This window comes from Phodopus roborovskii, unplaced genomic scaffold (genome assembly GCF_943737965.1).
Source record: "Phodopus roborovskii unplaced genomic scaffold, PHOROB, whole genome shotgun sequence".
Taxonomy (NCBI): Eukaryota; Metazoa; Chordata; class Mammalia; order Rodentia; family Cricetidae; genus Phodopus; species Phodopus roborovskii.
In genome coordinates this window covers 2,272,344-2,285,557 of record NW_026126599.1, presented here as the reverse complement: position 1 = coordinate 2,285,557, position 13,214 = coordinate 2,272,344, and the positions used below count along the sequence as shown (strand labels likewise).

Below are 13,214 nucleotides of genomic sequence, written 5' to 3'. Positions count from 1 at the left end.
ATTTATATGGCAGGCACTTTACCAAAGCCTTCACACTAGCCTCCACTCTTGAGATAGGGTCTTACTTTGTAGCTTAAGCTGGCCTGGAACTCACTATGTAGCCAAGGCTACCCTTGTACTTGGAGTGGTCCCTCCACCTCATCCTAACTACTAAGGGCTCCGGCCATTTAGAACCTGTCCTGACCTCTGGTCCATGTGTGAGGTGACCCATGTAAAACACTGTGCTGAGGGCCTGGGAGTGGACCTTTTATAGTCTGTCTGTCCAGAGGCTGTTACCACTCAGGAGTAGGAGTAGGCTATAGACTGGGTCCCAGAGGTTCTGGGGTCAGCTGTCGAGAAATCTGGCCTAGCTAGACTGTTTCTGTCTTGAAACACACCAAGTAGGCTAGGCCAGCTGGCCCGTGAGCCTGAGATCTCCTTATCTCTGCCTCCCTTTCACTGAGATTACAAATATGCACCTGGCTATTTTGTGTGGTTTCTAGGGATTGAACCCAGGTCCTCATGCTTGCAAGGCAAGCACTTTACTAAATCAACTGAGCTTTCCCTAGCCCTAGTCAGACTTCAGAGCATTCTGTTAGCTTCAATGAACTGGAGCATTGCTCTGTGCCCTACTTAGACCCTACCTGTCCTGAAATGTCCTGTATGTTCATCCTAGATCCCAACCAACACTGCTCAGGGGCCAGGGGTGAAGTAGGTGTTTGGTCCACCCTATGAGAAAGGGGTAGCTTATGTCCCTGAGGTTTCCAACTATAAAACAGAAGTTGCATTGGCCATCATAGGCCTCTTGCCAGGGTAGCCTGGACATTCAGATATATCTGCAGGTAAGTCAGGAGTACAAGTGGGAGGTGTCACCTTGTAGTAGTCCCTACATCTCGGGAGGCTCCCGGGGAGTACCCAGGTGTGCAGAATAGAAAGCTAGGGCCTGCCCAGGCTGTAGGGCAGGATGCAGGGTTCCCAACCACATCACCATCCACACACCGGAAGCATCTCAAACAGGAAATTCTTTATTGCAAAGATACAAAAGCAGTCACGCGACATGTACAGCAATAAATTAGGTGGTGGCCATGAGGCGGGGCACAGACAGGGGGTCAACAGTCTGTGATCTCTTCCCAATAATTTATAACATGGGGGAGGAAGCACAAAAAATAAATATTGAAATGAAACTGCCAAGTAGCAGGTGGCTGGGGACACCAAGCCTCTGCATGGTCAGCATGTGTCCCTGTCACCTTTTGAAAAAATAAAGCTTGCTTTGAGAAGTCGGAGGAACAAGATTTTTATCTTAAATAAAAACATCTATATATTAAATTGTGACAATGACATGGAACCATGGGGCATGCTGGCACCTTTCCCAGCCCCCTCCAGGCAGGTACTCCAAGTGGCATTGAAAGCCCCATCTAGCCTGAAGGCCAACAGTATGGAGCCTCTACCCAGGAGATCACCACAGGCCAGGAGTGGGCAACAATCCACAGTCACTGGTCACCTGCCTACCGCTGTAGCCCACCCTGGAGACCCCTCAACAGTGACACCTGCTGGTGCAAGCTTCACCAGTGACCCAGCATGCCTAGCACCACCACAGAAAGACTGAGGGAGGCTATTGGCACTCTGGGCCTCCATCCATGGCCAGTTCCCCACCCCACTGTCCAACCTACTCTGCATTAATAAAAGATCTATAGTATCAAACTGGGAAAGAAAATTGTTATGAAAAATCTGTACGATAAAATGTGTATATAATTATATATATATATATCTTCTCTCTCTTTAAATATCCCATGGTCCTTATTGATATCCAATATGGATTACCTACCAAGGCTATGGTTCCAACAGTGCTTTCTAAGTGCCTGGCTTTGGCTCAGCCTGCCCTTGACTCCCTGCCCACCATACTCCTCAGGGTTTGGAGGACATAATTCCTTCAGTAAAAAAAATCACAAGGTGCCCAATGACCTAGAGCTCTGTGAAGGAGGGATAGGCAGGTAGCAATTGGGCACCAAAGTTACAGAGTATCTGCACCTATAGTCTGCCCTGGGCCCCCACTGACACCCACAGAAGCGTGTCCGCAAGGTCCTCCAGATGCACGCTTTTAGTCCCTCCACACCATTCCTCTTAGGCCCCTTCCACATCCCGTGGGTCTGGGCGGTCAGGACTCTACCCTGTCCTTCACCTCATTCCTGGTTTTTCCCCCAGCAATAAGACACATCTTAACTGCCATTTCTATTATCCCTCAATATCTCCCAGGCTTCACCTGCTCCCCACATCAGCCTCTCCTGTCTTCTAAGCCCCAGAGAACCCAAGCCCCACTGTTTGCTGCTCTGTGGACGAGGGGGGGGGGCTGCACCACAATGGGCAGCCTCCTTAGCTAACAGACCCCCCCCAGGTTCATTCCAGGGCATCTGTGCAACCCTCAGCACACATACTGGACAGGCTCTCCTGTGTGGACACCTGGCCCAGTAGCTTACTGTCTTATCATACACACAGGACACGTACTAGCCCCTGTAGGTGGCTGTACTGGGAACCTGGCTCTAAGGGCTAAAGCAGGTTGTAGTGCCCTTTGATAAGGACAAGAAGGCCATAGCCCAGAAAGTGACAGTATGGTATCCACCCCAGCTGGAGGCCCTTAGAGGATGCTGCTGATGGCGCTGACAGACAGGCCCCGGAGAAGTGGGAGTCGAGTCCTCACTCCCTGCCACAGGGGCCTGGAGTTGTTCGCCCTAGTGGCCTGCGTGCGTGGTTCCTGTCAGCAACTAAAAACACACCCCTGGGGGAAGGAGAGGTGTGAGTGGGGTTACTTGTGGCACTGGCTCATGAGAGCCTCCCTTTTATCCTGCACCTGCCTGTCCTGCTATCCTTGCCTCCAGCCCTGCAGGGTCCACAGTGGGCAAGTGGACATGTGGAATCTGTGCCAGGGAGCCCGGGATAGGCGTGAGGGCTGTGCCACTGCCCGCGCCCCGCCCGGCCCCAGCAGGCACTAGGAGGCAGCTGAGAAGGGCACAGAGGTGGAAGAGATCTCGGCAGATTTGACGATGGTGATGACACTGGTGGTGGCCACCTTGGTGGGTGTGACAGGCCCTCGGGCCACAGTGCGAGCGAAGGTCTGCAGGGCCTCGTACTTGGAGCGCAGGGCATCCAGCTCCAGCCGCATGCTGCTGTTCTCCCGGGCCAGCTTCTCTACTTCCTGCTGCAACTCTACCCGCTGCCGCTCCAGCTCCTCCTTCTGTGTCACACGCTTGATGCGACAGCTAGCTGCGTAGCCGCGGTTCTTGAGTGTGCGCCGCCGCTGCTTCAGCCGAGTCACCTCCTCCTTGGTGAGCCCCCGCAGGTGCTGGTTCAGCTCCCGCACTGACATGGACACCAGCTCATCGTCACTAAGCACCGGGGCGTTCTCGCCCGCCTCCTTCTTAACCTAAGGGCCACAAGAGCAAGCGTCAGCACAGGGTCTATGGGACTGGCACACAGTCATCAAAGGCTGGGATCTGGGATCTGGAACAACAGGCCCAACAGTGTGCTTCACCTGCCCTGTGTTCCCATTCTACATCAAGGTGGCAGCACGGGACTCCAAGGCTATGCCAGTGGCAGGGTACTACAAACAGCACCGCTGCTATTGCTCTGAACCCTGTTTGAACAGGGAGGACCGGACAGCCATTCCCTGGGGATGTAAGGTCTTGGTTAACTGTTTTGTAGACATAAAAGGAACTGGCACGTTTCCCCTCATTTGCTCTGGCCAAGCATTTCAAGGTAAGAGACAGGAATGATACAGTGGCCTTGCCTTTCCCTGACATCTACCCACTGATGCGAAGGCTGAATCTGGCTGGTCTGGTCATGGCTCACTCAAAGGAGCCGGCACAGCACTCAGGAGCCCATGAGGCACGAAACCTGACTTTGAAGCACCTTTGGTGACAGAGGCTGAGAAGGCCCAGAAAGTAGTAAGAGCCTGGGCTGGCAGAAGGGACACCAGCTTACCTGAGGATACCGGTCCACCCACCTGGCACTGGGGGGGGGGGGGAACACACGCTTGGGCAGAGGAAGGGCCTGTGGATGCAGCTCCAGGTGGCTAGGATCTACACAACACCTGCCTTACCACACCCTCCACCTGTGAGCTACCTCCTTGGTCATCAAGACCAGGCTCTTCTGGGCCACTGTCCCATTCTCCTTCTGGGATCCTTCCCCAGTTCCTGAGGACAGAGATGACCTCATTTTCAAGGGGCAGTGCTGTGAAAGTGGGGCTGCCAGGACAGGACAAGTCTTCCCTGTGCCATGCCAGGACAGTGCCAGTCACTCACAGCCCATGCTGGCCCAGCCCTCCTTACCTTCAATGCCTTGTTCGGCTTGGGATTAGTCGTCATAACCCGGGCCCTGTCACCAGGACGGAACCACCAGGAAATCGTAGCTGCAAAGACACAGAAACAGCATGGGTTAGGACCTACCAGGCTAAGGACATTGCCTCAGAGTAACAATACTTGGAAACCGTTCTGCTCTCAACAACCCAAGACGGTAACAATAAAACCTTAGTTCAAACACAAAGTAAATGCACAAGTAAATTTGTATGCATTGCTGTTCTAGTATGTCTGGCCAGCAACTCTACAACATGTTTCAGAACAAGCCCAATTCAATTACAAAGTTACATGTCCCCCCACCCAGTTCACAAGGACTTAGGACAGTGGTTCTCAATCTTCCTAATGCTCTGTCCTTTAATACAATTCTTCACGTTGTGGTGACCCCAACTATAAAATTATTTTCATTGTTACTTCATATCTGTAGTTTTGCTACTGCTGTGCTATGAATCATAACATCTGTGTCTTCTGATGGCCTTAGGCAAGCCCTGTGAAAAGGTCATTCTGACTCCCAAAGGGGCAGTGACCTACAGGTTAAGAACCACTGCCTTAAGCAATCTGGAGTGGGCATCCTGGCCAGTCTGTGTCTGCCTAGCAGACAGACATGAAACCCAACCACGCCTCATACTCCAGCATCAGTCTCCAGAGCAGACAGGATCCCTAGATCAATGGGGGCTGCTGTCCCATTCCCCATCCCAGCTCATGCTAAAGCCATTAGCACCGGGGAGTAACTGCGGTCATGAACAATTGTTGCTTCCTGCTCTGCCCCCCCCCCAACTCTCTTGAATGCAGACAAGATATTTACAGCTGTGGGATACCAGGTGCTGCATCCTCAAGACCAAAGGAAGCTGCCAGCCGCAGAGCTCTATAAGCATCAGTGTTCAGCTCTGGAAGAGGGCCTTGGGACAGTGTCCCTTAGCAAGAGCTCCCACCGGCTCACAAGGAGAAGGAAGGCCCTTTCCTGAAGCCTCACTCATCCCCAAAGACAGATGGGGTACAGAAGCCTGCCACTCCTCCCCAGCCCCGCCCTCCCACAACCCATGGGACACCTACCGCTATGAAGGACACTGCAGCTGTGACATCACCACTCCTCCCAGGCCACCCCAGCCTCTCAGAGTGACCCCAAAGCCTCTATGGTTGGGGTGGGGGCTAATGGTGGGCAGTAGGTTCAGAGGATCCAGTCAAAGACACAGGCAGAGAACTGCGGCCACCTGGCAGACCCACTGGGCTGTCTGGCAGGACCTGTCCTCGCGGCCAGCCCGCCAGCCCCCTTGCCCGCCCTTCTCATTCTCCAGTCTGCATTGTGTCACACACCCTCATCATTCATGAAAAAGCCAGCCAAAGCATCCCAAGCATGATTCCCCTCTGATAGTTACCATGGCGACCTTGGGACGTAGCCAACCCCCCATGGTCTCCATGGCAACAGAGAAGCCCAAAAGCATTCGGGACTTGTGGGTCAAGCCTGTGCAGAAAGACAACACGAGGTTCTTAGGCAGTAAACAAACCCATTCATTCCCTGACAACAGGGGAAGGGGCAAGAGGGACAGGGATGGCATTTGGTGGGATGCATCCCTACCTCTTGTATGTCAAACCCTAACAAAGACAGGCACCGAACACAAGAGACTTCAAGGAAATCGCACAAAGGAGAGTGTGGAGGACAGTCAGCATGTGATCTCCCATTGTCCCCTCCCCCACAGGCCTGGGGGCCCTCAGGCAGCATCTCTCTACCCTGTGATCCCACCTCTGATGGGGTCCTGTCTCCACTGCCCATCACCCTCACTGCCAGAAAGCCATCAGTATGAGAAAAGGTATCGACTCTGGCAATAGACACCCAGCACCCTGGTGACATCACTGGTCACACTCAGAGGAAATGGCAGTAGTCAGAGCAGGACAGGGGTAGAGTCAGCCTACAGGAGGCTCAGGTAAACCAGCATACACCCTGACACAGTACCCATCTGGGACCTGAGCTGGTGGGGGTGATCTAATGGAGATAAGAGACCACATGGAGACTCGGGCAAAGTACCCATCCACTCCATGGATCACCTCCAGCTCCAGCTGGGTTACAGTGGCACTAGGGAAGTCATGGGCTTCCGCCACTTCTTAGGAACTTTCAGGAGCCAGGCGCCTAGGAGCCCGGGGAGCCCTGAGAAAGTTTTCCGTAAAGAGTAAAGAGGGAGGAGGGGTTGGGCATCTCTTCCAACTTGCAACCCCAGCGTCAGTGACATAGCTATGTGGTGAGTCACTGGCTGTTTACAGAGCCGGCTCACATTCCCACACAAGGACACCCCTCCCACCGCATGCTCACGGGCCCCAGGGGCCACTGCCAGCGGAAAAGGAAGGTGCTGGGGAAGAAAGGGGACTCAACTCAGACCCACGGGTGCTGAGATAGATACGCAGGCCAGGGCTCAACTTGGGACAGGAATCTTTCCACTCCCATGATGATGGTGCTGTGACCCCCAGGTGGCCAGGATGTGAACAGGGCAGGGGCTTGCCCCCTAGGTGACACATGAGAATCAACTGACCACTGGATGGAGGCCACCTGGCCAGCAGGAAGGGCCCCTCCCTGGATCTCTCCATGTACACTCACCTCAGGGGCTTCTGCTGAGTACAGGAACCATTCTTCAGTCCTTAGCTGGCTTAAAGATGACACATGAAGCCAAGAGGCCACAGCCAAATGCCATCTTTTTCCTCAGAAAAAAGATGGGGGAGGGGCCCAGAGATGGCAGGTGATCCTGGCTGAGCCCTGGGGGCACACTTAATGCCCCCTGCTTACCCTGCCCCAACTAAGCTTCTGGCTCTGGAACCCTGTACAGTGGGGACACTTGGGCCCCCTGTCAAGATAACCCATACTTCATCCTGCATGGCCAACACTGTAGAAGTCTGTCCAGGTGAAAAGTGAGGCCCATATTGGCCCTGGGTCAGAGGTATGCCCTTCTGCCTCCTGCCAATCATGGGGGACAATCTAGGGAACAGAGATCCTTTCTCAAAATGGGGACATAGCTCAGTGGCAGACTGTGTGCCTAGTGTGTGCCACCAGCCACAGAATCATTAAAAAACAAAACAAAACCTAAAACAAGGAACATAAAGGGGTCCAGAGGGGAATGTGTTGTTTGGAGGCTTCCTGTGGTTCTGGGTGTGGACCCCAGGACTTGGAGCACCACTGAGCCTTGCCCCAGCACCAGAGAGCCCTGAATTTGTGACAGAAGTTTATAACAAATGTGATTTCAAAACACTGAAGCACGTGGTTCACTGGGTCACCACAGCACTTGGAGCTCAAAGGCAAAAAAAAAAAAAAGGCTTGTTGCAATTTCAAAGCCAGCCTGGACTATATGGGAAGATCCTGTTTCAATAATGATGATAATAATGAATAAAGCAACCACACCTGTCATCACAGCACTGGGGAGGCAGAGCCAGGATGATTAGGAGTTCAAGGTTATCGTTGGCCTGACTGGGCCACTTGAGACCCTGTCTCCAAACAAAAACAAATTAACTACTCTGTTGATTTGCTCTGAATTTGCTCTGTAGACCAGGCTGGCCTTGAACTCAGAAATCAGCCTGCCTCTGCCTCCCAGAGTGCTGGATTGAAGATGTGCCACCACTACCAGGCAAAAACCAAACTACTCTTAATGGCTGCTGTATGCCATGAGCTCCCAGGGGAGCCTCAAAGCCTTACTGAGCCTGGGGTGAGAGACTCAGTGGCCATAGTCAAACTACAGACAACAGATACCCCCCCAGAGAAGGAGCTTTATACCCCCCCCATTCATTCCTGTTGCCTTCTGCAATTTGAAAAGGCCATCAAGAGATTTAACAATGACAGTCAAGACAGGGGTCCTGGATGGCAGTTCTAAGTCACCAATCCAAGCTGGGCATATGGAGCCAACAAGATCTGTCCTTGATCCTCTGATAAATAAAGCCAGCCAGCAGGGTACAGGGTGGCCAGCCCTTCTATTTCAAGAGGGACTGAAGTAAAAGACAGCCCTGTGCATAAAGAGCAGGGAGGCATACTGCAGAGGGTGGGAATCCAGGCTGCACACTCAGGGACGGCAGGTAGACCAGTAGACTGTCTTTCTCAGAGAGTGAGCAAGCCAGGCATAGCATCTCCCATCCTACCTTTCACACACACACCTGACTACACTATTGAGGGCATTTGCAGCTTCGGACCTCCCTCCTTGCATGTCATCCTGGCAGCCCTAGCACATGGTCCAAAGGAGAAATGGACAGGGAGCCATGGGAACCTCACTACCAGGCTTATGGTGGGTCAGAAAAGGAGGTCCCACAGTCTCAAAGGGCCTCCAGAATGTTCTCCAAGTTACTGTGGAGCCTGGATCACCCATCTCACTCTCTGCTGCAATTGTGACACCAACCTGAGGGTTCTGGATGATGGCTCCTGTTCCACAGAGTGATGGAAACTACAGCTCCTGACCCTAGCTGGCTCCTGCAGCCCAGTCCAGCTGACAAGGATGTGTGCTCTTCAGGTTCCTGGTCTCCCAAAATGAGGAAAGGGAGCAGGGAGCATGGTGAATGAGGAGGGTAGGAGACCCATTTTGTCCAAAGGAATAAGTCCAAACCTCAGACGGCAAGGGTACTCTAACAGCTGTGAGCCACAGGACCTAAAGCCACTAAGGATGTGGCCACTCTGCTTGGGAGCCTTTGACAAGTGTCCAGAGCCAAGCATCCTCTCTAGGACCCCAAGGTACATGGGGCTGACACATTACCAGCACACGGTGGGCACATGCTGATGAACCACACCACAGCCTGTCAAATGAGCCTCCTCCCACTACAGACCACTAAGATTTTACTGTGCTGTACTCCCATAGCGCGTGGCTGGGCACCTCCACCCAGCTCTGGCTGGCGGCCCTCCCATAAGCCACAACTGTCTGCCTAGCCTAGAGGACGTCTGGTCACCTTGCATTTGCAATCTCAGGAAGCTGTGTCATCCCAGCTACATCCAGAGGTGACTCAAGCAGCTTCCAGGCTGACAAGCAGGCTGCATGGCACAGGCCCCTCAGCTGTGGCTGCCTTCCCTCTGCCCCTAACCCAGACCTCCCCTCCCCGACTGGCTGAGTAGTCCTCGGGCTTCAGCCACCTTCTAATCTCCATGTTTCGATGGGGATGTCCCTTGGGAACAGCTAAACCCAGATTTCTGTATGGTACACATGTGTGCTGTCATTCCTCAGATGGTTTACCTTGTGTATTGCTTTTTAAACCTTTAAAAACTACATTTATTTGCTGAGGCATGGTGATGTACACCTTTAATCCTAGCATTTGGCTACCAGAGGCAGGTGGATCTCCAGGAGTTTGAGTGAGGCTAGCCTGGTTTAAGGGGCAGGGGAGAAAGACAGTGTGTGTGTGTGTGTGTGTGTGTGTGTGTGTGTGTGTGTGTGTCTGTGTGCTCCTGATTGTCTGTATGTATATACGTGTGTATATATTTGCCAAAGTGTGTGTGAAGGTCAGAGGATAATTTGAAGCAGTCAGGTCTTTCCTTCCATGATGTAGGTCTTGAGGAACTGAACACAGGTCTTCAGGCTTGATGGCAAGCACCTTTACCCCAAGCCATCTCACTAATCACACCTCACATTTTTGAAACAGGGTCTCTCAGTGGCCTGGAACTAACCACAAAGGCTCTGTGATCCTCCTATCTCTACTTCCCCAACACTGGAATAACAGAGTGTGTGACCACACCTAACATCTTTAGGTGGGCTCAAGCAAGTACTTTACTGAAGCAAGTAATTTACTGACTGAGTTATCTCTCCAGACCTGTTAGTTTAAGACAGGATCCATATAGCCCAGCCCAAGTGCTGGAATTACTGAACCAGCTCTTAACCTCAGCCCAAGGTCTCCTGCCCAGCCCCAAGCATGGTTCAGCTTCTCTCCGGGTACAACAGATCCCTAACTCTGACCTTGGTGCCTCAAACTTAGTCCTACAGATAGCACAGGTCTTGAGGTTCCCTTCTGAACTTCCTGTCCTAAACTGTGGTGAAGGCAGGGTCTCCACACCACCTCAACTTCCACTTCTTCCAGAAAGCCTTCCTAACTGCTCTCTTTGGGGAGGCAGACGTAGAGCTAGTTCTAGAATTTTCTTTCAGTAGCTTTGCTGCACAATAAGCCCGTGTCAAGCAGAAAGCATGTTACTGAAACCAGCTCCCTCAGGTTATCAAGGCACTAAAAAAGGTCTGTTTTATAAGCAGAGCCAGGGATTCAGACAGGGAAGGAAGCCTAGGTGTGCGCCCTCGCCCTATCATACTAGATGGTCCCATGGAAGAGTGAGCAGGTGTGTCACCAGACATGACAGCCCCTAGCCTCTAACTCTGACCTCTGACCTCAGGCCAGGCCACCAAACAAGCAATGTGGGCTTTAGGATCCTCCCCTATACCAGGCAACTCAGAGCATGATCATCAGGGCTCAGGTCTACCTCTGTGAAATTCTAGATTTTCAGATAACACTTTCAGTTTCCTGAAACGGCAGTTAAGAGGAAATATAACGCATGTGTGACTTATAAAAAGCAAAAGTAAATACGAGGCGACCAGGCATCTTCCTGGAGCGGGGGACAGAGAGGGTGGGGCGGGAGAATGAGTCACTGTTTATAGCTCCCGAGATCGGCCACACAGAGAATTCTCCCAGCTGGCCTGATTTCCATTTCCCGTGTGGACTAGACCAGAGATCCAGAAAGTCCACTCCAAGAAACCTTTAGACTCAGAACAGCCAGGGCAGAAACAGACACAACTTCTTGGTCTAGACTGGGAACAAGAGTTGCCAGAGACAGTAAACAAACCCTGGAGCTGGCAGTGTCCCAGACTGCAAATTGAGGGTCCCTGAGATAGAGTGACCAGGAAAGTCTCATCAGAAACATCCAGGGTGCTAGAGAAAGGGCTGGGACACAGAAAGAGCCAACTGTTGGGGAAACATGGCCTCCAGGGACCCTCTGTCCAACTCCCATTTTTAGCAACTACCTGGAAAGTACACAGCACTGAACTTGGAATTCGGCCCTGTGAGTCCAGCTCAGTTCAAGAACAAGAGGGGAATGTACTCCAGAGAAGCCTGGCTTGGGTTTTTGCTCTAATAAATGTTTTATTTTGGAATCACAAGCAGTTTAGTTTTAAGTTATAACATTAGACTTATTTCCATTACCAAGGTCAAACACATGACATTTCTCCTGTTGATTTATCTGAGGAGCCAGGAAGGTTTTGTCGTCAGTAGAGGCTGTCCACGGTGACACAGACTGTAGGTATGCCCTGCCTAACTACTGCTTTCCTGACTCCATCCACATGCTTAAACCCAGACCCTTTTGTTTTGGTTTGTTTTTTGGTGACAGAGTTTCACCATGTAACCGAGGCTGGTCTTGAACTAGCCATGTAGACTGGGCTGACTTCAAACTCAGTATCTTCCTGCCTCAGACTCCTGATTACAGACATGGCCCCACCATAATATAACAGCTTTAGATCAATACCAAAAAAAAGCTCCCAGGCTCTAAAAGTGCCACCTTCAGGCATCACAGTACCCACGTGCAAGCAACCAGATGCCTTCCGAAACGTGCTTGTCACAGTAATACCTCAGCAGCGCCAATCCTGGGGTCCCAGGGCTGTTTTTCTTGATTCCACAGAAAGGGATGCTCTGAACTACCAGTTGTGGCATAAACTGGCTTTTGGGGACTAGGGGTACCAAGCAAGAGAAAGGTGAGGGGCTGTCGGCCAGTTGGCGGGTGAATTATTAAACATCTGTGTTGGCTGTAAGAGCGGTGTGAAAAGCAAGGCACTGCATAACTTCACAAGAGAAAGAAGAGCACCACGCTGCCTGGCCTCCCAATCATCGACTGCCTGTGAACAGGGCAAGCTCTGGGAGGCTGGAGTGGTTGCCATCTCCGGGGGTGTAAGAATACCAGAAGGTAAAGGGACCTTAATCCAGGAACCTAGGACCCACAAGGCTCTCTCCACCTGTAGTCTGCTACATTTTGCTTACGATTTCTCGTCGCATGCTCTCAACACACCTATCCATAGCTCACCCTACAAGGGGACCTCACACTTCAGAGTTGGGAGAGACCTTGGCCCCTGACCACACCTGAAGAAAAGTGGCGGAAGCGATATGCTGGCCAAGACGGTCACCTGCCTCGTTCCCCACCCACAGCTTCCACATCCGGCACCGCTGGCCGGTCAGCTGATTATAAAGGGACACCAGTTACCCAGGCCCTTAGGGGATCGCTGCTTGCGGGGGGGGGGGGGTCCTACGCCGACGGAAGTGGCCAGGTGCGCACGGCTCCCGAGAACTGCTCTCCCGCACGTGGCGGGTCCCGCGTGGGCCCTAAGCCAGGTCCCGCGAGGCACATGCTCGAGGCTCAGGCCGGGCCCCGTGGCCTTAGGGGAGCGGCGCCTTCAGGTGCGCGAACTTGGGATCCCCCTATCCCGTCCCCGAAGCCCCTCACTCACCCGGGTCGCGCGCGGGGCCGGGCGCGGCGGCTCCTCGTGGACAAGCACTTTCCACGCGCGTTTCTGCTCTCGCTCTCCCGTAGTCGCCGCCTCCGCCTGAGCGCTCGGGACTCCACGCTCCGACTCAGCGAAGAACAACAAGTCCCCGCCGCCCGCTGCCCGCCGCCGGCTCCCCAGTACTGACACCGCTTCCGGGATCGCGCGTCGAAGCGCGTCACCGCCCCGCCCCGTCTCCGTGATGGCCACGCCCCTGTCCGATCCCGCCCCTTGCTGCTCACGCCTCTTGGCACGCTGAAGCCACGCCCCCTTTGGCCACGCCCCTCGCTGCCCCACTCACGGACTCCACCTAGATCCTTCCACGTGCTGTTGTCTGTCTCAATGCTGAACCCGTGGCCCTGTCCATCTCCAGCACACCCGGGGCGGGGTCAGTACTCCCTTCCCAAGGTGGGAGATGATAAGCGAGCATGAC

General features: G+C 53.1%; 1 protein-coding gene across 2 annotated transcripts; it reads right to left on the bottom strand.

Moving 5' to 3' along the window:
• Nucleotides 1–988: 988 nt before the first annotated feature.
• Mafk (MAF bZIP transcription factor K) lies at nucleotides 989–12,913 on the bottom strand. 2 transcript variants are annotated; one of them, XM_051205405.1, is made up of 3 exons: nucleotides 12,746–12,913; nucleotides 4,302–4,381; nucleotides 989–3,397 (listed from the first exon to the last, which is right to left on the bottom strand). In XM_051205405.1, the coding sequence occupies exons 2-3, from the start codon at nucleotides 4,335–4,337 to the stop codon at nucleotides 2,963–2,965; spliced, it is 471 nt and encodes a 156-aa protein (XP_051061362.1). In that variant the 5' UTR covers nucleotides 4,338–4,381; nucleotides 12,746–12,913; the 3' UTR covers nucleotides 989–2,962. The 2 variants fall into 2 exon arrangements, with proteins under 2 accessions (XP_051061362.1, XP_051061363.1); XM_051205406.1 differs by lacking the exon at nucleotides 12,746–12,913 and adding an exon at nucleotides 5,379–5,833.
• Between the last annotated feature and the right edge of the window lie 301 nt (nucleotides 12,914–13,214).